The 24,209-nt window shown below is 44.0% G+C and overlaps 4 protein-coding genes and 1 long non-coding RNA gene across 6 annotated transcripts in view; 3 read left to right on the top strand and 2 right to left on the bottom strand.

The window, feature by feature from the left end:
• LOC104696757 (phosphatidylinositol N-acetylglucosaminyltransferase subunit P) overlaps positions 1–15,392 on the top strand; it is a 22,105-nt gene extending 6,713 nt beyond the window's left edge. For both annotated transcript variants that reach the window (XM_039553529.1, XM_010411223.4), the window contains one exon: positions 14,139–15,392. The gene's annotated coding sequence lies outside the window, so the exon portion shown is untranslated. The remainder of the gene's footprint in view (positions 1–14,138) is intronic.
• Positions 1,798–5,583, bottom strand: LOC120410192. The gene is made up of 3 exons (XR_005602148.1): positions 5,547–5,583; positions 4,827–4,903; positions 1,798–2,452 (listed from the first exon to the last, which is right to left on the bottom strand). It is a non-coding gene; the product is annotated as an uncharacterized LOC120410192 (long non-coding RNA).
• On the top strand, positions 5,926–8,685 carry LOC120410191 (phosphatidylinositol N-acetylglucosaminyltransferase subunit P-like). Its single transcript, XM_039553540.1, has 4 exons — positions 5,926–6,141; positions 7,117–7,189; positions 7,676–7,794; positions 8,030–8,685. The coding sequence occupies exons 1-4, from the start codon at positions 6,060–6,062 to the stop codon at positions 8,158–8,160; spliced, it is 405 nt and encodes a 134-aa protein (XP_039409474.1). The 5' UTR covers positions 5,926–6,059; the 3' UTR covers positions 8,161–8,685.
• Positions 13,808–22,283, bottom strand: RIPPLY3 (ripply transcriptional repressor 3). The gene is made up of 6 exons (XM_039553520.1): positions 22,203–22,283; positions 17,134–17,372; positions 16,895–17,039; positions 16,027–16,093; positions 15,146–15,213; positions 13,808–14,251 (listed from the first exon to the last, which is right to left on the bottom strand). The coding sequence occupies exons 2-6, from the start codon at positions 17,219–17,221 to the stop codon at positions 14,104–14,106; spliced, it is 516 nt and encodes a 171-aa protein (XP_039409454.1). The 5' UTR covers positions 17,222–17,372; positions 22,203–22,283; the 3' UTR covers positions 13,808–14,103.
• Positions 22,156–24,209, top strand: part of HLCS (holocarboxylase synthetase) — a 104,187-nt gene continuing 102,133 nt past the window's right edge. Inside the window, exon 1 of the mRNA XM_039553512.1 lies at positions 22,156–22,367. Coding sequence (XP_039409446.1) covers positions 22,176–22,367 — 192 coding nt within the window. The 5' untranslated portion in view covers positions 22,156–22,175. The remainder of the gene's footprint in view (positions 22,368–24,209) is intronic.

The raw sequence follows: 24,209 nt of genomic DNA on the forward strand, positions 1-24,209 counted from the left end.
AAGAAGAGAAAAAAAAATGGAAGGAGAAGAGAAAAAAAATGGAAGGAAGAAGAGAAAAAAATGGAAGGAAGAAGAGAAAAAAAATGGAAGGAAGAAGAAGAGAAAAAATGGAAGAAGAAGAGAAAAAAATGGAAGAAGAAGAGAAAAAAAGGGAGAAGTGAAAAAAATGGGAGAAGAAGAGAAAAAAAAGGGAGAAGTGAAAAAAATGGGAGAAGAAGAGAAAAGGAGAAGAAGAGAAAAAAATGGGAGAAAGAGAAATGGGGAGAAGAGAAAAAATGGAGAAGAAGAGAAAAAGGGAGAAGAAGAAGAAAAGAGGGAGAAGAAGAGGAAAAAATGGGAGGAGAAAAAAATGGGAGAAGAAGAGAAAAAAAATGGAAGAAGAGGAGAAAAAAAATGGGAGAAGAGCAGAAAAAAAATTGGAGAAGAGCAGAAAAAAAATGGGAGAAGAGCAGAAAAAAAATGGGAGAAGAGGAGGAAAAATGGAAGAAGAAGAGAAAAAAATGGGAGAAGAAGAGAAAAAAAAAGGGAGAAGAAGAGAAAAAAAAGGGAGAAGAAGAGAAAAAAAAGGGAGAAGTGAAAAAAATGGGAGAAGAAGAGAAAAATGGGAGAAGAAGAGAAAAAAATGGGAGAAGAAGAGAAAAAAATGGGAGAAGAAGAGAAAAAAATGGGAGAAGAAGAGAAAAAAATGGGAGAAGAAGAGAAAAAAATGGGAGAAGAAGAGAAAAAAATGGGAGAAGAAGAGAAAAAAATGGGAGAAGAAGAGAAAAAAATGGGAGAAGAAGAGAAAAAAATGGGAGAAGAAGAGAAAAAAATGGGAGAAGAGGGAAAAAAAGGGAGAAGAAGAAGAAAAAGGGAGAAGAAGAGGAAAAAATGGGAGGAGAAAAAAATGGGAGAAGAAGAGAAAAAAAATGGAAGAAGAGGAGAAAAAAAATGGGAGAAGAGCAGAAAAAAAATGGGAGAAGAGGAGAAAAAATGGGAGAAGAGGAGGAAAAAAATGGGAGAAGAGGAGGAAAAAAATGGGAGAAGAGGAGAAAAAATGGAAGAAGAAGAGAAAAAATGGAAGAAGAGAAAAAAATGGAAGAAGAAGAGAAAAAAATGGAGGAGAAGAAGAGAAAAAAATGGAAGAAGAAGAGAAAAAAAGGGAGAAGAAGAGAAAAAAAAGGGAGAAGAAGAGAAAAAAAAGGGAGAAGTGAAAAAAATGGGAGAAGAAGAGAAAAAAATGGGAGAAGAAGAGAAAAAAATGGGAGAAGAGGGAAAAAAAGGGAGAAGAAGAGGAAAAAATGGGAGGAGAAAAAAATGGGAGAAGAAGAGAAAAAAATGGAAGAAGAGGAGAAAAAAAATGGGAAGAAGAGCAGAAAAAAAATGGGAGAAGAGAGAAAAATGGGAGAAGAGGAGGAAAAAAATGGGAGGAGGAAAAAAATGGAGAAGAGGAGGAAAATGGAAGAAGAGAAAAAAATGGAAGAGAGGAGAAAATGGGAGAAGAAGAGAAAAAATGGAAGAAGAGAAAAATGGAAAGAAAAAATGGGAGAAGAGGAAAAAAAAATGGGAGAGGGAAAAAAAAATGGAGAAGAGGAAAAAAATGGAGAAGAGGAAAAAAATGGGAAGAGGAGAAAACAATGGAAGAAGAGGAGAAAAAAGATGAGAAAATGAATGTAAAAACTGATAAATGCAGCCTCTGTGCACATGAGGAACTCACAAGGGCTGTTCAGGGGCTGGAAGGGAATGTTCTTTTCCAGGGAAAAATCAGCCTCTTCCACCTGCATCCCTGCAATTCTCAAGGACCATAAACCAGGGCAATGCTGCCCAGAGCAGCAGGGCACAAAACCATCAGGGTTTGTCCTCAAAGCCCCGGAGATTCAGGGCTCTGTTCAGCTCCTCTGGAGGAAATGAAAAGGGGAATTAAGTTTGTTGGGGGGGTTTCAGGTGCTCTCATGGCAGAGCAGCCTCACCTGAGGGTGTGAAAATGTACAAAAATTCACTTTGCACAGCTGGTTTGATCTGTTTATTCCCACAAATTACAGCTTTGTGCAGCAAATGCAATTCTGAAGAACCTGAGCCACCTGCTTTTCTGTAACTGGGAATTTTTGGTTAATTATTACTGCAAAACCTTCCCTGCAAAAAAAAAATATCAACTTGAAGCTGTCTTTAGACCTACACTGCTAAAAGCACAAGCCTTGAATCTCCATCCTCACAGCACTAATTGCCTGCATTCATGTAAATATTACTGATTACTTCAGTTATATTAGGAGAAAAGGATGAGAATTGTTCCCGAATATAACAATGCTTCTGGTCAGAAATAACAATGAACTCATTTTCAGGCAAAATAAGGAAAAAAATAAAATCAAATAGCAATGCAAAGATCCACAAAGCAATAGGAATGGAAGAATATTGATTTTGTTTCCATACCTGTTTTACGATTAGGCAGCACTGGCTGTCCAAAGGTTCCATGACCCTAAAGATAAACACACAATTTACATATTTACATGTAATATATTTAGATATTTACATTTTCTTCTACTGCGCAGCCAAAAAGCAAACAAAGAAATCAATAACAGAAAGAAAAAAAAAAAGCCTTTTGCTATAGTTATTTAACAAACTGGCTTAGAGAAAAAACAGCTTCTGTTTACCTGCATATGCACTAAAAAATGTCCACAGGTTAATGGTTATGAAGGGACAGGAAAAGCTCTGCTCCTTTAAACAATATTTTTAATCACACTAGAACAGGATTCTAGGAATTGATAACTCCAAAATCAGGCAGCAAAATCATGTCCAAGACTACCTGACTAAACTTAAAGGTTTAAGAAGGTAACACAGCTTTTTTAAAAAAAATAATAAATATTTTTGAAGAAGTTGTGACAGTTTAGGTATATTTCAATAAAGCCATAAATAAGTGGAGTAATTGATTTAGTATTTCTCGTTACTTTTAAGGGGTTTAAACCCTATTTGAGCACCTCAAGCTGAAGAAGAACTGGTTTATTCTGATTTACAGATCCCTACAAAGTCTGTTGTTTTAACAAACATTGTAAATGTGTCCTTTAATAAGCACTCTGTATCACAGCAAATGCTGCAACTCAATTATCATTTCTGCTGTATCATTCTACAGAAATGCAGAGCTGCTTCTAAATTACAAAATTGATGTATTTAACAGGCCAGGACACACAATAATAAGGAGGGAAAAGAAAAAAATCAACTGTGATTTCAAAGTCAGCTCATCTTGAAAGAGAACTGACATCTCTTACAGAGCTTTGTTTTGGCAGCAGCAAACACCCAAAAAGTTCTTGACTGATATAAATAAATTCTGAATGGGATCATGGCTCTGCTGGCACCAGTCCCTTGTAAAGGCAGAGCTTTACAAGGAAGAAATTCAAGTTAGATAACTTGAACTGTACTTTGGGGAGGACAATAAGCCACAGCTTGGATTTCACAACAGCGCTGATAAATAATTCCTGCTGAGTTCTCCAAGACGTACAAATATGGATTAGCACAGGGATTTCTGAGATTCCTTAAGCACAGCAAGAAGGGGAAAATAAACAGGCAAGGGAAGTATTCTTGGAAGTATAGAAGCAGAAGAGCAGTATAATTCATCCAGAAAAAGCACAACACTAACTGAGAGGGAAAATTCATCAGGAACTGGAGCCGCAGGAGCCAGGGAATGGCTTCCCAGTGTCAGAGGGCAGGGCTGGATGGGATCTTGGGCAGGAATTGTTCCCTGGCAGGGTGGGCAGGCCCTGGCACAGGGTGCCCAGAGCAGCTGGGGCTGCCCCTGGATCCCTGGCAGTGCCCAAGGCCAGGCTGGACATTGGGGCTTGGAGCAGCCTGGCACAGTGGGAGGTGTCCCTGCCATGGCAGGGGTGGGATGGGATGGGCTTTAGGATCCCTCCCTGTTACAGCGCAGATACTGCAACACAATGTATCAAACCAGGAGTCCCATGGAAAGGAAACAAGATGTGGACAGATTCTGACAGATGTTTCAGAGCTGTTTATTTCCCCAGCCATGGCCGGGGCTCTGCTGAGGAACCCTCACAGCCCCGGGCCCGAGGGTCCCTCCCGCGCAGGGAACAGGAACCAACCAACGGGAACGAGGCTGCCCAGGGCAGGGAAATCCTGTGCCACCCCTCAGGGCCCCTCTCCCAAGGCAGGGGGAGGAGACCCCCACACCTCCCAACCCAAACCAGTCTGGCATCCTGTGATTAAAGAAGCACAAAGAAATGGATGAAATTGGAAGAGGTAAGAACAAAGAAGGGGCAATGCTGCAGTCACTGTGCAGAGCTGAATGAAATCCCACCAACCAAGAGCTGATTGCCCTGCAGTGACAGGGACAGAATCTGTCAGGCTGAGCTGCAGCATCCCAGGAATGGCCACAGGACCAATAGGATGGGCAAGTTCTGCTGACAGGATCTGCACCTCAGTGCCTGCCCTGGCCCTGCGGCACAGTCAGTGACACCTGCTGTGGGGACACACAGGCTCAGGGCTCTGCCCCACTGTGGGGTTTTTGCAAGGGAATCATGCACAGTGTGAGGTACCTGTAAGAGAAGCTTGAATCAACATTGTGAATGACTCTGTAGATCTGATCATAGAATCAGAGAATCCCAGAATGGCTTGGGTTGGAAAGGACCTTAAAGATCATCTCATCCCACCCCTATGCCATGGGCAGGGGCACCTTCCACTATCCCAGGTTGCTCCAAACCCTATCCAGCCTGGCCTTGGACACTGCCAGGGATGCTGCAGCCAAAGATTCTCTGGGCACCCTGTGCCAGTGCCAGATCCAGGTATAAATTCCCCTGGAACATCCTGCAAGTTTCCCATCTATTTCCAAACGCACTTACCAGTTCAAAGTAGGATGGATCTCCAAGATGAGCCAAGGTCACAAGGTCGGAATCGGACAGAGCCATGGCACATCACCCTGAAAGGATGGGAAGAGGAGAAATACACGAGAGGAAGGCAAGAGGCAAATGACAGGTGCTGTGCAATACTTCAAATGATCACATCACTAAATCTCATTTTGCCTGGGTTCTGTGAAGGCTGTGGTTTTGTGAAAGCAGAGGTTAATGCTGAAAACAGTAATCCTAACCCCGGCTTCTGACATCGACTGTGTTCTACACCCCTGACAGGACCCGGGGCGCTGCCTCACCCCTGCCAGGCACCTGAGGCACTTTCTCCCTGGCAGCTCAGGGAGAGCATCTCCAGAATCACGGCCGCACCTCCGGAATCACGGCTGCATCCCGGGATGCCGAGCACGCCGGGACAGTCCCCGCCCCGTTCCAGCCGCTCCCGGCTGCCCCTCCGCCGCCATCCGATCCCAGAAACCCCTCGGCTCGCCGCTCATGTGTCTTATCCTGCCGGCACAGCCCTGTCCGTGCCGGTGTTCCAAGAGCCCGGACAGGCTCACGGTACCGCGCTCCGCCTCGGGCGGACCGGGGGCGCGTGCGCCACCCTGCCGGACACAAACCGGGCGAGCGGGGAGTCCTGGGCTGGGCGAGGCGCGGGGGAAGGCGGGCGAGCACTCCGCACTCCCTCACCCATCCCTGCCCGCATCCCGCACTCACCGCTCCCGCTCCCGCTCCCGCCGCCGCGCGGCCGCCGCCGCCGCCGCTCCCGCCGCTCCCGCCGCGCCCCGCCCTCCGGACGCACCGCCCATTGGCCGGCCGCCCTCTGACGTCACGGGACGCGTCCAATCCGCGGGCCGTGCGCCTGCGCGCGCGCGCGCGGCCGGATGCGGGCGGTGAGGAGGCGGATGCGGAACCGGGGGTAGGGAGCGCCTTCCTCCCCTTCCCCCACCCTCCTCCTCCTCTCCTCCTCCTCCTCCTCCTCCTCCTCCTCCTCTCCTGCTGCTGCTGCTGCTGCTGCTGCTGCTGACCCTGGCTCCGGAGAGCAAAGGGGCAGAGCCGGGCGGGGGGTGGGGTTGCGGGCGGAGGAGAGAAGGAGGGAGGGTGAGGGAGCACCCAGGGCGCCCAGCACCCAGGAGTACAGGGGGGTCCGCCCACAACTTCCCGGAAATCTCTGATAGCCTCGTCTGCCGTTCTCTGCCCTCCCCACGAAGTTAAAGGGAAGAGCCGAGGATGGTGGAAAACTCTCCGGCCCCGTTGCCAGAAAGGGCAATATATGGATTTGCGCTTTTTTTAGGATCGTGGTTTGGCTTCAGTGAGTATCCCGCAACTGAGTACATCACCCCGAAGTGTTGCTTTGCTGCATTCTCATTTGAATCAGTTTGTTACTTGAATCACATCCGTTTTCACCTTCACTAAGCGCTGTAGGTAGCTGTAGTGTTACCTTCCCACCAAAATACTGAAAAATAAATTGAGTCAATCTGGTCAACAGCAATGAAGAATTTTTTGGGTTTATCAGTTTTTCTCTGCTGGTGTTGATGGCTTCTTCATTCACCGGGGCTCCATCTCAGGACCAACGTTTGAGAGGGTAGACAACACTTTCTGAACACAAGAAAAGGTGCTGCAAATACGCTTTAGTCAAGCAATAAACCAGGATCCTGCTGTCAGTCTTTGCCACCCTCGGGCCGTGAGAAATGAGAGGGAGTTGGGTTCAGTTCCTCTCCCAGGAAGCTGCTGTGGTTCTGTCTCTTGTGTCACTGTTTGGGTGCTGACCTCAAGTTCCCCTCAAGTTGTGTTAAACTTTTCTCTCAGTTTGTTGTTACAGAGCACGATTTCTGGGTATTGGTTTTGTTGCCGTGGAAATGATGAACTTGGCAGGAATCAGGAAGAATTTTCAGTAATTTTTTAGAACAGTCCATCCAAACACTGCAATTCCACCTGGTTTTCTTCCAGTTAAATGACCCCTGGGAGATCATTTTCTGCTTTAGTATTATCTCCATCCTTTGGCCTCTTTTTATTGAGGTGTTTGGGGTTTTTCATTTGTTGGGAGTTTTTTGTTGTTGTCGTTCTGCAGCTCAGCTTGGAATAAATTCTTGTCTGTCTCCGTGGGAAATCAGAATTTAACTGTTAAAGCAAATACAAAACTGATCCTGTGTAACCAGGATTTGTGTGAGAGGCACCTCCTGCAATCTTTTGGGAGAGGTATTTTGGTTTAGAGAGTGTAAAAGCAAAATGCAGGAAGTGTAAAACAGCATCAGTCTTATTGTGGCTTTTTAATTCTCTTGTGCAGTTTTGTACCTTATCTGGGCTTATATTCCTGAGACTTGGCTGTTCTCCTTGGGACTGACATACTGGCCTCAAAAGTAAGTTCAGCCAATTGAACTCTTTAATTTGAATATGTTTAAGACACCATTAATTATTTTTAAATAATAAAACTTTTTTTTTCTAAATAGTGGCCTTGCATTGAATCAAATTTTCCCTCATGGTAAAGGGCTGCAGTGCTTGTGAAGCATTTTTTTACGTAGCTGTGGTGAAAACGTTTCACTGTGTCGTGAAATAAATAATATTGAAATGTTTTATGATCAAATTTGGCATTTTGCTGATGGAAACACAGTAAACTTGAGGCCATTATCAAAAAATAAACACCTTCTTTAAGGAATTTATCTGATGGTTTGTACCAGTAGCTCCAGTGGAGTCATTAACCTTGGGAGAGTGCAGGATCCATAGGCAGAGGTGTTGTTTCTTTTCCTCTTGGAGAAATTCCTCACAGATACAAAACCAAGGTTAAAACTGATTTATCATTAAGCATTTGCTATTCTGATATGTACAATGTGTGAACTTTTCCTCAGATACTGGGCAGTTGCTTTGCCAGTTTACCTCCTGGTGGCTGTGGGAATTGGGTATATTTTGCTTTTTGGGATTAACATGATGAGCACAGCTCCACTCAACTCCACTCACACCGTCACAGGTAATTGTACTGCTTATTTCAGATTTGGATCCTTCACTGATAATTCTGGAAATCCATAGAGAGCAGAACCCAAATTTTAAGCCTTTAAATATCTGAGTGCTCAGAAGTACTGAAAGAGAGCAGGGTGGGGTTTTCAGCATCCTTTAGAGTAGCTGAATTGATAGTGTTGCATTATATAACATTTCTGGGGAGAAAAGGATCTGGAGGCCATGAGGTGTTCTCCTTTCTTTTGTAGATAACTACGCAAAAAAGCAGCAGCAGAAGAAATTCCAAGAGGAGGCAATTCCAGCACTGAGGGATATTCCCATCAGTGAAGTCAACAGGATGTTCTTCCTCCCTGAGAAAGGGATCTGCAATAGCAGATAGTTGTTCTGAAAATGTGGTTGAACAAAGGATTAATCAAAGTGTTACAGGAGGACAGTTAAAACCTCTCCAAGCTAAAACCCCCCAACTCTTGTAGCTTTTTTTCCCCCCTGAATTTCTAATTAAATTGATATGACCACATTTTATTCTCGTGCACCTTTAGTAAGGTGTGTAATAAAGTATATGAATATAATATAAAAGAATAGTAATAATAACAAATATATTTAGTAATAATTATTATGCACCTGCATTGCTATGAGAATTATGTCCTAATAATTTATCTGGTCATTCTTGTGGGTTTAAAAGTGTTCTGCTACTTTCTGCTTGGAATTCCCCTCTGAGAGGGAAAGAAGCAGCTTTTGGACAGAGTTTAATTCTATTTCCCTTTGAATTCAGGGAGAGAAAATGTGCCAGTCAAACACTTGATGATCTTTTTTTGTTACTAACTGGAAGCGTGTGCATTGCATATACACTGTTTTCCTTTGTAAATATTAATAAAATGTGGCTAATTTTGCCATGTTCACCATTTTCCTGTGGTTCTGGGAGATTTCTCCTGGGTTAAGGTGTGTAATGGTCCATCTGCCTTCACACAATTCTTTGTTCAGCAAAATACATTGGTCCCCACCCGCTTAAATTATCAGATTTACTGAATTCCCAAGAATACCAAAAAATAATAAAGGTGGGTTGTGAAGATTTGCTGAAACAAGTCTGGAAATTACTTTTTTAAACTATTTTTAAGGATACTGAAAACTAAATTCAAGGAAATAGCCGGAAATACAGGAACTGACAGCTCCACGTTGTTACAGCCCAAGGTTAAGTGGTTCAGATGTTTTTTAAACAGTCAATTTTGCTTTTTTTTAAATTTATTTCCTTTCTTCCAAGCATTACAAACTCAGTTATCTGCAGGACTCAAGATTATTTAGGTTGATTATAAAGCCCAGTGAATAGAACCTCATTATTTATTAGGCCTGTAACCAACTTCAGCAGAGAATTGAGTTAAAAATGTTATTATTTCATTAAAATATAATAATTTTTTGAGAACTTGTGTGAGAAATCTTATACCAATCCTTTAGAAATCTATCAAAATGATCATCACTTGATTTGGAAAGTTATAAGACCTGCTAATAATCACTTTGGTATGAATATAAATCTGTAGTTGGTTGGGTTTTCTGCCTGAATTTGAAGGAAAAATCTCCATGTCCAGTATTTCAGATGGGAGAAAAATACCTCCTTAATGAAGGAAGAAGTGCTTTTCAACATTTCACTCTGAAATGCTGCATTTTAGGTGTATTGGCATGTGGGGGCATGGTATAAAATTGAATTTGTATCTAAATTAGAAAATATACTGATTTATGGGGAGTTTTACACTTACTAATGAAGTTTTGGGGTTAATTTGCTGTTGTTTCTCACCCCTGCCACCATCCTGTCCTTTTGTTCATTTTAATTTTCACATTTAGGCAGCCACACCCATAAAATCATGATTTGATGGCCAGCAGGCATGAAGATGTGTTTGCTCTTTTGTCACTTCTCTAATCACGTTACAGACATTGAAGTATTGACTGTAATCTCTTTTTTCCCCGTGTGTTTTCCACCCCTTTTGCTTCCCAAGAGAGCAATTCCATTTGGAATTCAGACCTGACAACAAGTGAAGGCCACGTTCCCAGCATCATTTGATGTAAGGATTAATTCAGTCCCTTGTTAAGGATGCCCAAATCCTTCCAGGATCAAGGAAAGCTACTGGAAAATGCCCTCCAGCCCTGAGAGCACACAAATTAAAGGACTGTAAACCTTGGGCAAAGATTGGATCAGTGATGAATCTGCCATTTCATTTCTCTGCAGACCCCACAATTATGGGAAAACCAACAGTGAGGAGGCCAAGGGGGCTGTTTGTTTAAGGAAAACTTGCAGGCATGAAACTCAATCTTTGCTTTTCTGTCACTGCTGCTTCAAAGGCACCGTGGTGACCTTTCCTTCAACTTGGGCACGTTTGACACTTCAGAATTGCCTCTGTGAGCAAAAGAAAACCAGGTAATGTGAGGTTTGGGGGCTAAAATATGTGTTGTGGAGAACTGGGGATCCATGGTGACTGTGATTGCAGAGAGGATACACAGCTCTGCAAAGAGGAGAGGAGATTTTGTTTGCAGATTCCTATAAATTTTGCCTTAGGTATTCAGGGAAAAAAAATCCCCTCATGATTGAACGGTGGTGCCTCTCTTTACAAAACATACCTGGGTATCAGGTGTCCATTCTTCTCAGAGACTGAGGGGAAACTAAATAAATAAAAGGCAAAAACCTAAATTTGCCCTCATTTTCACCTTTCTGACTTATTGGTGTAGCACAACCAGGAGAGTTCAATCAACTGCATTGTCCCTGCTGGAATAAACCCAGGGATGAAACTTCCCCTTCTTGGATTCTCCTACAGGTTCTTATCCTGTTGGAGATGGATGGGATTTTACACATCTTGCTGTGAACATCATCTTGTGAGGCAGAATCCCCCAGGTGGGATTGGAAGGAATCTGTGTGTGAATATGTCACGATAAAATAACAGAGGTGCCTGGATTCCAATGGAATGGGGCTGTGCCAAAGGGAAGAACAGAGCTGTGGCTGCCAAATTTGTGTCTCTCTCTCCTTTTCACCTTAGCTGGAAAGGGAAGGGTGGTAAAAACATGGACCATGAAGATGCTCCAAGGGTGCTTGGAGCAGCTCTTCTGGGAGGAAAGGCTGCGAGAGCTGGGATTGTTCAGCCTGGAGAGGAGAAGCTTTGGGCTGAGCTCAGTGTGGCCTTGCAGGGCCTGAAGGAGCTGCAGGAAAGCTGGAGAGAGACAATTCCCAAGGCATGGAGGGCCAGGAGCCAGGGAATGGCTTCCCAGTGCCAGAGGGCAGGGCTGGATGGGAGATTGGGCAGGAATTGTTCCCTGGGAGGGTGGGCAGGCCCTGGCACAGGGTGCCCAGAGCAGCTGGGGCTGCCCCTGGATCCCTGGCAGTGCCCAAGGCCAGGCTGGACATTGGGGCTTGGAGCAGCCTGGGACAGTGGGAGGTGTCCTGCCCATGGCAGGGGTGGGATGGGCTGAGCTTTAAGGTCTCTCCCAACCCAAACCATTCCGTGCTTTTCCCTGAGTTAAGGAAATAACACTTTTGCTGTTACCCAAAGCATTGTCCAGACCATTCCAGAATTATTAGGCACATAAGGAACGCTGTCAGCTCGATTGGTCCATTGGTCAATTGGTCCCCCACTCTGGTTGGGAAGGGGGAGAAAATGAGCAAGGACAACCCAAGCCCCTCTGACATAAAATAGAAAGCTGTAATATTAATTGTTTCTCCTGGGACACATCTGTGCTAGTGGGTCTATCAACATTAAAATGCAACAAGTGTCTGTGAACTTCAGTTTCATTTGTGGGTGGAAATGATAAAATGTTTCTGCCTTAAAACAAAACTTGACTGATTTTGTGTAAATAGATTCTGTTCATAATGCACCTTTCTCATGGATACATGATCCTGAGTTGCTAAAATGTTTAATTCAGAGTCCTGCTTGCTGAGTCCTGTTGAATTTCCAGTCAGCTTTCACCCAGCTGGGATGAATGGGGGTTTTGTATCCCTCTCTTCAGGAACTGAACTGTATTCTGAGGAGAAAGTTTTGGAAGGGTTTAGTTTTGTTCTGCCAGTTCCCTTCCAGAGGGTTGCCAGAGCCAATTTTGTTGGTGTGCTGTGCTATGGGTGAACTTAAATCTCAGCCTCCTGCTAAAAGCTGATAGATGAAGCCAGTGCAGAATAAATAACATTAAATAGGAAATATTTCAGTGAGTTGGGTGGATTTTGTCTCTAAAAGTCATAAGGCTGCTGTTGGGAATATTGCCTTTGTTCCATTCTGCTGCTGTTGTCATTCTCCCTGTATAAATGTAGTTGGGGGGAAAAAATTCCTGTTGTGGTTCTTTTTCTCTTCATCCAAATTAATCCTGCATCTTATTTAGAAAAAACACATTTCTGTGGCGTGCAGGGATATGCTTCCCTTGGTATTTGTATCCTCAGAGCTTGTCTTAAAAGCTCTTGGAAGCAGAATTCAAGGCTGTTGTATGAAAATAAGCCTTAATTATGACTTTTCATACAACAGAAATCTGAAATTGTAGAGGTTCTGTGGGGACCTGTCCAGCATCCCTGTCCCAGGGAACAACAAGTTGCTTTTTACTGCCATCATTTTGGAGAATGGAAAATGAAAGCAGCATTTACTGGAAGTGTTGCAGCTGCTGAATTCCCAAGGGAAGATTTTTGTGGCACAGAGACCTGAGCCAACAATTTCATCTGTTTCCAGCTTGCCTTTGAAGTTCTAAACTCATAAACAAACTCGTTTCTGAGATGCTTTGTTACCTTTTTCCTGTAAATGACGGATGATTCTGAGGTCACGGAAAACTTTGCAGGGTCGGATTGCAGATCAGGTAACAAATCAGAAGTGGAAACTGAAAGTTGCCTGCAGCTGAACCACTGAGATGCTGCCTCAGTTCACCTTGGGGCTTCTCTTAATTATTAACAAGCTGGGGAGGGATCTCAGTGCACTTTTGTGTGCAATGTGTCATCACAGACCAGTTGAATCATCTTGCTTTTCTGCTTGCTTTTGCTCCAGACTAAACAATGAGGAAGCTGGAGCGTACATCATTTTAGGGTATCTTGTGAAATAGCTTTGAATTATCTGTATTTTAGTGCCAGATGTTTGGAAGTGGAGGTATGGAAATGATGAATGGGTGAAATGTGAAAGCTGAGATGTAAAAGCTGAATTTTCCTTTGTCTTTCTGGGGTTTAAATTCCAACTTGATTCTTGTCCTTCCCTATATGACAAGATGTTGTCTCCTTGTGTAAATTTAATTAAAGGATCCTCTTTTGAGTCTGCAAGTGGAGATCTTCAAAAAATCCTTCATTCTAATACATTCATTCATTTGGAATCCCAATTTTCCAGACTTTAACTACGTGATACTCCCTTTGTTTGCCAGCACACGACTGAGAGGAAGAGCTGCCACACACTGGAAAGGGTTCTGAAAACTGTCTGACCTTATCTCACAACCACCAGTGGTGCAGGAAAGGTCAAGAATCTGGAATTCTGCATTTGCTTTGTCTCTGGGGAAAGTGTGGCAGTTTTGGTTGGAGTTAAGGCACATTAAACATCATTTTAAACATAGTGGGGCTAAATGGTTAATCCCTGAGGTAATTAAAAGCTGCTGGTAGCAAGGCAAGTGCTGAGAAACTCTCTGAGCCTACAAAATAGTGTGGGGAAGGCAAAACAGGTACCACAAGTTTTAATGTGTCATTAAATGAAATCACGGGTTTAAATCAAGGCTGGGTTTTTTTCTGGCTGGCAGAAGATTACAGGGGGAAAAGTCTGATAACAAGAGAATGGCAGCACCCCAGAAAATATCACAACTGTGTGGGTTGTACTGGAGATGGATGAGGCCAGCTGGGCATGCAGCATTTCTGGCAGAATAAATACATCCCATGGAGCCAATAAGCAACAGTCTCTGCATTTTAAAGAATTCCTTGCTTAATTTCAATGTGTTTCAAAGCCTTTGGCTTCTTTTGGGGCTATTTATTGTATTATTCAGCCTCGCAATCAATCCAATTTTCACTTTATCAGGACTGCAGTGTTTAAAGTAATGAGTGACTCAGTCCAGTGCTCTTAATGTTCTTTATCTGTGTTACTTAAACCAATGTGATTTAAATCTTACAATCTTTTGTTCAGCTTCAGGGTTTTATTTGAAAGTCTCTGAAAACACGACAGGATTTCCTTCCATTTTCCAGTGCATTGACTCATTCCCCTTGGAAAGAGAATTATAAATAGTTTTCTTTTGGGCATTGCTGTATTTCTCTGCTTGCTCAGATGTTTGTCCATCCATTCCCAACAGTTCTTTTTTTATCTCTTCACTTTTTTAATGTGGATTTGGTGTTTTTCAGGGCTGTACCTCATTAGGGTGAGCTTGTCTTTTCTTCCTCTTCCTCAGACTCAGCATCATCATTGTAGAAATGAATTGTGGCTTGCACAGGAAAACTTGCCAGAACCTTCTCTCCAATGTCATCAAGAAACTTCTGGGATTTGGACTTGGGCAAATAAAGTCTGAGAAGAAAACACATTTTAAGAGGAAAAGTAAAAGAATGCAACACTTGTCCATTCAATCTAGCTTGAATATTAAAACTTATTTTTTAATTAATTAATTCTGGAATTAACATTTGGATACCAGAGTTAGATTGGGGTTGGTGGCCTGAGGGACAGAGGTTGATTTTAGTGAATTTTGTGTCTCCATATGGAGGAGGAGGAGGTGGTGTAGACTGATTTATTTATTTATTTTTAATTTATTCATTTATTTACTTCAAAATCCACATTGGTTTGTATTAAAACCATAAATTGCCCCTCTTGGTTCCACTTTGACCAATTTCCAATGAAATCTCACAGTAACAAAGGTCACACAGAATTTAAGATGCCACACCTTTTGTAACAAATGCTTGTAAAGAAGAGGGCTATTCCATTGACTTTTCCTCCTCTAAATGAATATCCCAATTAGAAGTTTCCTAATTAAAGAATCCAAACGTTGGTGAAAACCCTTATCAGTCCCCCAAGCTTCAAAAGCTCTGCCTGGTGTTCAGCTTTTAATCAAGAGCAAATAAAAGCAACCTCAAATCTGTACCAAGTCCTACTCCATTAGCAGCTGTTCCCATTAATTAATTGGGCTTTGTGAGCTTGTTATCATAGCAATAAATGTAAATATAAATTAGATGAGGCAAAAAAACCCTGGGGTTTTAAGATTACTTTTTCCTATTTTCATGTTGTTTCAGGCTCTGTTCAGCCTGGGCATCTTTCCTGAGAGATAAAAATCCATGCAGTTTGGTGAGTAATTAAACTGGTACTAAAATGAGATACTCCAGGACCAAACTGATCCTTCTCCTGAGAAGGAATGAGTTTCATCTTGGAAAGTGTCACTTTTCCTCTGTCAGTTGACAGGATTTAACTCACCTCACTGGATGTTGGAACCCCAGGGCTCCTGTGGCTCTACAATTTCTCAGCTGACCATCCAATTCTGACTGGAAAGAGACACATTTATTAATTAGAATGGGCTCAAAATGAAGATTTCACTTATTCTCTTCAGGTAACTGTAAAATTCCACAGTAACATTGCTTTGTTTGCTTTTCCCTCTAAGTGGAATTCTTCAAATCACCCCTGTGAGTCTGTTCTCTCATGTGAATAAAACATCTGGACCTTTGCTGACTGTGCCTCAGTCTCTTATTTTTGTTCTTTGAGCCTTCCCACCCAAGCAAGTAAAACCAAAAATCACAGTGCATTTCAAAGCCAGTAGGAGTTACTTTTAAATTCCATCTTCTGTTGATTTCCTCAGTGGTTTGCTTATAACACCACCTGTCCCAAAAAACCCAATAAATAAAATTCTGCACCTGAAAGCATGTTTTTAAATTTAATCTTAAAGTCATTTTCACATAAACTCCTTCTATGTACAAAATGTCACATCCAGACTGCGCCTGGAGATTTCAAATGGAATTGAATTCAAACTGAACTGAAAAATATTCTTCTTTTTTTAATTAAACAAATATAAAGGGCTGTTAAAATGAGGGTTGTGTGGAGTAAGCAGCTGTTTCTGCAGCTCTTGATAATAGTCAAATATTATATTAATAATATATTAATAAGAACTGATAATAATTTTATATCTGCCACAAAATTAGAGATACTCTCAACCATCACCATGTACAGAACACTAATTTAAACCATTATTCCAACCCCAAAGAAATGCTTGCAAGAACAAATGAAGAAATGACCAAGTCTCACTTCCCATGTCCAATTCCTGCTTTTCCACAAGGATTTTTCTCCCCAGCATTTGCTCTCACCATTGGTTGGTTCTCCGTGGCCTCCCCATCCCTTGCTGTGAGCATCCACGGCCTCCACAAAGCAGGGCTGCAGGAAGATTAGGATACAACGGAATCATGGAATATCCTGAGTTGGGAGGGACCACGAGGATCATGGAATGCAGCTCCTGGCCCTGCACAGACACCCCAGCAATCCTCCCCCATGTGCTTGAGAGCATTTTCATTTGGTAAATCTGATTTCTATGGCAATTTTTGGCTTCTCCCCCCACACCAGCCACCCTCCTGCCCATTTTTCACTAAGGGGTCCTTTTCCTTTAGGATTTCACAGCTTCAGGTGAACTCGAGATGGTTTAAATAACGCTGAGATGTTTTTATTTTTGCAGAAACCCCCCGAACTACCTCTCCCTCCCTCTCTGACAGATTCACTGTGCTCACTGAGTGCCTGGTTATTTATTAAGGCAGCAACTCCAGCATTAATCCAAGGAGGACAATGTGATCCAATTAGCCCAGGAGAGCAGATGGAGTGGTGGGTGCTGTGTCTGCCTTTTGTTTGGTGGGGTCACCATGACTCTGGATGCTCTTTGCACCAGTATTTCCCATCTCTGTTGCTGTGCAACAGATCCAGCTGGAGAAATGGAAAAGTGTTTTCAATAAACATAAAAATAATAATAAAAATAAGGTTATCCCAAGCTTAATTTTAGTTCTGAAATCCTGACTGGAAAGGATGAAGTTTCAGCATAAATAAAATAGCGAGGAACATTTTCACGGATGTATTTTGCCCTTTACTCCTGAAGTTGACAAATGTTTTCTGTTTTCTATTCAATGGAATAATTCCATACTCACAGTTGGAGATTCCCAAGCTGGAAAAGCCTCCTTGTTCCTGCCTTACCTGCCCGGGTGCTCCTCTGGCCGGGGCAGGAGCTGCCGGGAATCCCGGGAGCGGCTCCCAGCTGCTCCCTCCATGGATTTGGATGCTCTAAAACCTGGGCCAGGCTCTGAGCCCCTCCTCTGCGTGAACTCCCAAAGGACCTCACCTAAAACAAACACGGTAAAAGCAGGGAGATGTCCTTAAGGAGACTTTTTTTTTCTTGAGGAGCAAAGGAGTTCAAAGGTAGGACGGGCTCTCACCTTGGAGGCCATTCCAGGGAGAGCAATCGCAGGGAAACAGAGGCTTTTTGTTAGGTTTGGTTAGCAAATCCCATGGGATAGAACACATATATATCCAATTTATCTTTCTGTTGCTGTTCTACAGGATGTGAATGTGCAGAATGATCGGAATTGTTACAGAATCAGGATTTGCTCTTTATTAAATACACTCCGTAAAGGCACTTTTGGCGTGTCCTGGGAAAACTCATCCACGTCCTGTCCTAAAAAAGGTGTAACAGAAATGCAAAGAGAATTTTAAATGTAACGTAATTTTTTTAATGACTGAAGTATTTTTTGTGTCCCGGCTTTTAAAGAGAAAATAATACCAAAAATAGGGTAAGTCAGAGGATTTAAAGCCAAGCCCGGTGACTTCCTCAAGACCAGAGGGATGGTCCTTTGATTTGATTGCAATCTGGTGGAGGGAGGAGAAAGGATTCATTTGTCTATCAAAGAATAAAGGTTGTGAGTTCCAACACTTGGTGGAATCTTTTATTTGAAAGTATTCAACAGAGAATTATGGAATCATGGAATGGTTTGGGTTGGGAGGGACCTTAAAGATCATTCAGTTCCAGCCCTCTGCCATGGGCAGGGACACCTCCCACTGTGCCAGGCTGCTCCAAGCCCCAATGTCCAGCCTGGCCTTGGGCACTGCCAGGGATCCAGGGGCAGCCCCAGCTGCTCTGGGCACCCTGTGCCAGGGCCTGCCCACCCTCCCAGGGAAGGATTTCTCCCCAGTAAATGCCTTTTTCTTCCTATATACATTTTAAACCTATGACAAATTAATAGAAACCAACTTGGTTTCTAACATAAACTTTCTTCCCAGAGGGGGAAAATAATTTTATTTACTGACCACAGAGTTCCCACTGATTATTTAGTGTGAATTGGGCACCTTCAGTCTAAATCTACTCTTTCCTGTGTTTAAATACCTTGTGACAAATATATTTAAATACCTTCACAATCTGAAATTGTAAATAAATAAATAGTACCCTATTACAAATTAAAAAACACGTGCACAGTCTCCATTGCTTTAAACATTTCTGTATCAAAATCAGTACAATTACTAGAATGAAGAACATGGTGAACTATATTTAAAAACCAAAATATTTGTTAAATAATACCACAGGTCCTGATGAAAAATGGCAAACTTCTTAAGTGACCTGAAGTGTAATTAAATATCTTGCTAAATTACAGTCTGACACACACATATTTGATTTCAGAGGCTTGGTTTTATTTAGTCCTGATTTAACTTGAGAGTTGAAAGGGAAGTTTGTTTTGCAGATGTGATATCTGTAATCTTGCAATCAGATCTGTGAGGATAATTGATTTATTCCTCTGCCAACATGGATACTAGTGCAGGACTAAAGCCTGAACTGCTGACATGTAACCCTCCAGAAGATGCAAAGTTATTCTCAATTAAATCTCATGATAAAGCCCTGCATGACCCAGCTTATTTCAAAATTATTGCAAATATAACTTTGGTGATGAAGCTGCAATGTAATTAAATATAGTCAGGTGTAGAAAAAATGTGAATATTCCATTATAGTACTAATCAATCAAACCACACAACTTTAATTGGCATTTTCATGGATATCATTAAGCAGAGTCAGGTTCCTTTTTGCAGTACACTGAATTTTAATGTAAGGTGCTTAGTTTTGGTGTTTGGTGAAGAACACAGAATCAGAAAAATTTTCCAAGAAGTCAGGGGAATTTTTCAGATCTCTTGACATTACCTGGGAATAACTTTGACAGATTCAACTCCAACAGAGAGATGAGCCCTGAGCTCATTATTTTGTGTTAATTGAACGAGGTTTTTATCTTTGTGAGAAATGGGTTTTATGCAGTTTTCTCATTAAGGCAATTGTGCATTTGCAAGAAAAAAGGGTGCTCAATAGAAATTGGTGTATTCAGAGGAACAGAACACCTCTACAGCATTTATACTTTTAAATGTAATGTATTTCTTCTCACAGATAAATCCTTGGAAAAACTTTTAAGGAGCAGAGGGAGAAGGAAACAGAGCTGGTCACAAAGCCCAGCAAGGCCAGTCTCAAAATATTCCTTTAATGTCAAAAAGAGCAGCTCAGCTATGCTGAGGTGACACAGTAGAGCTGGGATGTTTCATGGCTGACATTACTCCCTGGTTTTTTCCAAGGCTTCCTTCCACCCACCTTTAAGGAGGAACTGCTTGGCAAGGTTATTTCAGAAAACGTATTTCAGTAAATTCCCTGGTGCATGCAAGGCCTTGGTTTCATAACAAAAATAATAACAACAACAACAGAATGTCTTCCCACCTAAAATGCTGAACTTGTTAGTCAAAGCTTGTCATGATAAAGTCTAAGTTACACTGTAATAGAAACTAGAAAACCTACAGCAACTTTACAGCTCTAAATTAATTCTGTGCCAACATATACAGGAGCTCACCTTGAAACAGGGACTGGTTTTGCCTGTTCTGCTTTAAATTCCCTTTCATGGTGAGGTTTTGGTTCCGTTTTCTCATTTACTCATAAACTTTTCTAGGGTAGGGGAACCTCAAAAATCAAAAAATGATCACTGTGGAGCTGACTGCATTTGATTTTAAGGATTTTAAGCAAAGCACGTTCCTCTCTGTGGAAAGGTTACACAAACAGCTGTGCTCTGTGCAGGCTCTGAGGGTCAGCAGTGCATGTGCTGTTCAACTAACCCGGAGAAAGTGAATTCCAGAGTTGAGAGCTTTCTTTGGAGATTGTATCCTTTGCTTGTTTTCTTTCCTTTGATGTGCCCAGGCAAGTATTTGGACTTCCTGCACAAGATAAAGTCACACAAAGGAGCAGTGTAAGGTGCCAGGTGAGGAGCGCTGGAGATTTGTTCCTCTCTCTCCAGGGCAGGATATGGCAGCAGCCCAAGGTTGGTGTTTCTTAAGCTTGAGATGAAGGAGAATTACTTAAAATATTTGACCTTGCACTGAGATTGCGATGTTTGTGCAAGGAAGGAGGTGTTCAAGGCCAGGTTGGACAACCACAGAATCACAGAACCATCAGGGTGGGAAGAAACCTTCAAGCTCATCCAGTCCCACCTCACCCCAGCAGCACCAGCAGCACCCCAAAGCCTGTCCCCAAGGGCCACATCCAGACTCCTCCTGAGCACTCCCAGAGACAGTGACTCCAGCACTCCCTGGGCAGCTCATCCCAAGGCCTCACTCCTCTTCCAGGGAAAAAAACTTTTCCTGAACATCCCCTGGCACAACTTAAAGTCATTTCCTCTCCTCCTTTCACTTGAAATGTGAAAGCAGGGCCGATTTGTTCCTTGTTTATCTACAGTGCCAGCCTGCTGCTGCTGGAGATCCACTTAGGAGTAAAAATTGTTATTTTAGAATACCTATTTCACTAAATTTCCAAGTGCAGGACAAGGCCTTGAGTTCAGAATAATAAAAAAAAAAAGATTGTGGCTTCCTGTCCTTCGTGTTCAGGAAACAACTGTCACATATCAATCAATGTTGGTGTTGGCTTCTTTCTTGTAGCCTTGCATTTTGGATCTTTTTTTAATCTTCTCTTTTCGCTCACACACTAAACATCTGCTAGGATCAGACTGATCCACATTCTTTTCCCAGAGCTCAGTGTTGTGCTTACTTTCCCTATAAAGTATAGAAAATATTTGGTAACTTTTGTGCATAGACATATTGGAAGGGTAAAGGATAATTTGTTACCTGTTGTATATTCTGAAGGAGCAATTTGTGTTTGCAGCACACATGGCACATGCAAATCCTGCAGTTTTATACCGTGTCAGGCTGATCTTCACCCTGATGTCAGTGTTCAGCCCATTCTCGTTTGGTGAATCCAATGAATTGGCTGAAATTAAATGCTTTGCATTTGTGGCTTTGGTGGCTACAGGGATGGGACTTGGAGTCAGGTGTCTTCTAGTTCTGTGCTGGGATACTGCTCCTCTAGGATATCATCAACCCTGGAACACGATCAGGTCACATTGTGGAGACATTTCTGAGGAAAACAGGATCCTTTCCTGTTAAGTGTTAGCTTTGGAGAGCAGAAGCTGCAGGATTTATCCTGGGCTCCATCACAACAGGGTGTGAGCAGCAGGTGAGGGGGAGATTGTGCTCCTGTGCCCCTGTGCTCAGGTGAGAGCCCACCTGCAGAGCTGCCCCAGCCCTGGCACCAGCACAGGGAGGACGTGGAGCTGCTGGAGAGAGGCCAGAGGAGGCACCAGGATGAGCAGAGGGATGGAGCAGCTCTGCTGGGAGGAAAGGCTGCGAGAGCTGGGATTGTTCAGCCTGGAGAGGAGAAGCTTTGGGCTGAGCTCAGTGTGGCCTTGCAGGGCCTGAAGGAGCTGCAGGAAAGCTGGAGAGAGACAATTCCCAAGGCATGGAGGGCCAGGAGCCAGGGAATGGCTTCCCAGTGCCAGAGGGCAGGGCTGGATGGGAGATTGGGCAGGAATTGTTCCCTGTGAGGGTGGGCAGGCCCTGGCACAGGGTGCCCAGAGCAGCTGGGGCTGCCCCTGGATCCCTGGCAGTGCCCAAGGCCAGGCTGGACATTGGGGCTTGGAGCAGCCTGGGACAGTGGAAGGTGTCCCTGCCCATGGCAGGGGTGGCACTGGATGAGATTTAAGTCCCTTTTAACCAAAACCATTCCGCGATTCCTTGAGGAGCCGAATCGTGGCGCCGGGGACGAGAAGACTTCGCTTGCTCCTCCTCCTCTTCCTCCTCCGGAGCAGGGCTACATCTAACCCGTTGCACAGAGACAACGCCCCGAGCCATTTTTAACGATTTCGAGCGATCTTTATTCCTTTTCACACGTTCTTTCGCCGCAGAACTGCGCATCCCCCTCTGCGCTCGGTCGTGAGGCGGCGCCGCCGCGTTCCCCCCAACGCCGGCGCTGAGCGCTGAGGGGAGGAGCGGGGAAGCGACGGCGCGAAAGGGGCGGGGCGCCGCGCGCGCCAGGCCCCGCCAGCCAATCAGCGCTGGGAGCGGCGCCCGCCCCCAGTGACGCACGGCGCTGCGATTGGCCGGGGCGGCCGGGGGGCGGGGCCGCGCGCCCGCCATGCTGATCACGCTGTGCTATCTGTACCTGTGGGCGCGCTGGGGGCCGCGCTCGGCCGCGCTCGTCCGCAGCACCGTGCGGAGGCTGCACCGCTCCCGCTGCTCCTTCACCTTCTGCGCCCGCCAGCCGCACCCCGAGGAGCGCGTCTGCCTCCGCGTCGGCGGAAAGGTGTTCTGCACCGGCGAGGCGCAGGTAGAGCCGCGGGGATGCGCGGGGATGCGGCGGTTGCCGCGGTAACGGGGATGCGGCGGGTGCGCGGTTGCCGCGGTAACGGGGATGCGCATCCCCGCCCCGCGGAGCTCCGGGAATGGGGATCGGGGATGGGGCTGCGGTTTGTGTTTGGGGATTGGTGGCGGGCAGGGATTTGGGATCAGGAAAAATAATTCCCCCGCGCTGTCACAGCCACGGGGAAGGAGGGGGGGAGATCCAGGTGGTTGCTTCGGTAGGAGATGTTAGTTCGGGTGTGGTTACCTCTCCTCGCTGCTTGCTAGAGCGTGCTGGACTAGGAAATGGGCTGAGGGATGCTCTAATGTGCTACATGTATATATTTATATGTGTAGGTACATGTGTATGTATGAAGTGCAGGTTTGCAAGGACAGCAGTGGTTATAGGAAAGCTTGGCTGGGAGAGCTTGATGGAATTTCATAGAATCACAGAATGGTTTGGTTTGGAAGGGACCTTAAAGATCACCCAGTTCCAACCCCCTGCCATGGGCACAGAGCCCTGTCCAGCCTGGCCTCGGACACTTCAGCAGCCACATCTGCTCTGGGCACCCTGTGCCAGGGCCTCCCCACCCTCACAGGGAAGAGGTTCACAGGGAAGATTTTCTTCCCAGTATCTGTCTAAACCTGCTCACTTGCATTTTAAGGTCATTCCCCCTTCTTCTGTCACTCCAGGTCCCTGGGAAAAGCCTCTTTCCATTTCAGCAATGTACTTTGAGTACATATAAGGCTTTAGTCTATAAATTTATGCTGTGTTTGTGTGTTCAAGATTCATGTCAGGGGTTTAAAACGTTGCTGGATCTGTCCTGGAATGTGAACTGAGCCTTTGGTTACTGAGAGCTGCGGTCTCCTCCCCATACAAAACGTTGTTTTAAGTGAGGATAATGAAGCAAAAAATGAAAATCACAGTTTTGGACAAATGAGCAGGGGTGGGGGGAGGCTGTGGCAGCCGCTGGCAGTGGAAAAATCCTATGCCTGAAGCAGTTCCACTTGGCAGTGCTGGCAGCAAAACTGAAAGTGAGCTAGCTTGACTTTTAGGATTAGAAGTAGAACTCCCCTGGCACAGCCCTCAAATAATCTGAATTACTTAAATGAATGTTGGATTTGTCTAAATTTGTCACTAAATGCCAGAATTGGTGTGGGTAAGGCTCTTCTCGATCTCTGCTTTTTGCTGATGTTGATGTGTGTGTGTTGGTGGGAATTATTTCGGTTGTTCCAGGCATTGCTGGAAAGGGATTTATGGAGTGTGTCAATGGCTAAGTGCTCTTTAGGAAGCAGAGAAGCTTTTCATAAGTTTGGTGGGTAAAGAGAACGTTTGCAGTGAGGGAAAACAAGATTAGAAATGCTGATGGAGTTGGTTCTATTTAAAACCAGGGTTTTTTGCTATTTAATGTACAGATTATTTCACACTTAAGAGCGATGGTGGCAATCTCAGAATCTTTCACAGCCAAGTTAAATGCTTAGTTCACATTCCAATAAAGCTCTTAAAAACCAAACAAAGCTGTGTTTAGAGGAGTTCTGCCTGAGTTGCCCTGGATTATTGTTTTGTGAAGAGGATTTCAGCTGGTTTCTGCTGATCTTTGCTCCACTGCTGCTCATTTCTGAAACAGCTTCTCCTCAGTCCTTGCACAGCAAGCACATTTTTTTTCTGTCTGCAGTGCTATTCATGCAGACTGATTTTATAATCTGCTTGGTTTATTGGTGTTTATTGGGAGCTGGGAAGCCCTCTGGGGAGCTGCAGCTTGGCATGAAGTTTGGCATAGACTTGGGGCTGTTATTCAATAAGTTTTTGTCTCTTTAAAACGTGTGATGA

This window comes from Corvus cornix, chromosome 1, assembly GCF_000738735.6.
Source record: "Corvus cornix cornix isolate S_Up_H32 chromosome 1, ASM73873v5, whole genome shotgun sequence".
Taxonomy (NCBI): Eukaryota; Metazoa; Chordata; class Aves; order Passeriformes; family Corvidae; genus Corvus; species Corvus cornix.

Excerpts from the sequence above, each read along its gene's own strand:
- RIPPLY3 (XM_039553520.1), bottom strand. The coding sequence starts at position 17,221 with ATGTGTTCTATCCCATGGGATTTGCTAACCAAACCTAACAAAAAGCCT. Across the intron at positions 17,040-17,133 it reads TCCCTGGAATGGCCTCCAAG|GTGAGGTCCTTTGGGAGTTC; the intron begins GTGAGAGCCCGT and ends TGTTTGTTTTAG. Across the intron at positions 16,094-16,894 it reads CCAGAGGAGCACCCGGGCAG|CCCTGCTTTGTGGAGGCCGT; the intron begins GTAAGGCAGGAA and ends ATCTTCCTGCAG.
- LOC120410191 (XM_039553540.1), top strand. The coding sequence starts at position 6,060 with ATGGTGGAAAACTCTCCGGCCCCGTTGCCAGAAAGGGCAATATATGGA. Across the intron at positions 7,190-7,675 it reads CTGACATACTGGCCTCAAAA|ATACTGGGCAGTTGCTTTGC; the intron begins GTAAGTTCAGCC and ends ACTTTTCCTCAG. Across the intron at positions 7,795-8,029 it reads CTCCACTCACACCGTCACAG|ATAACTACGCAAAAAAGCAG; the intron begins GTAATTGTACTG and ends TTTCTTTTGTAG.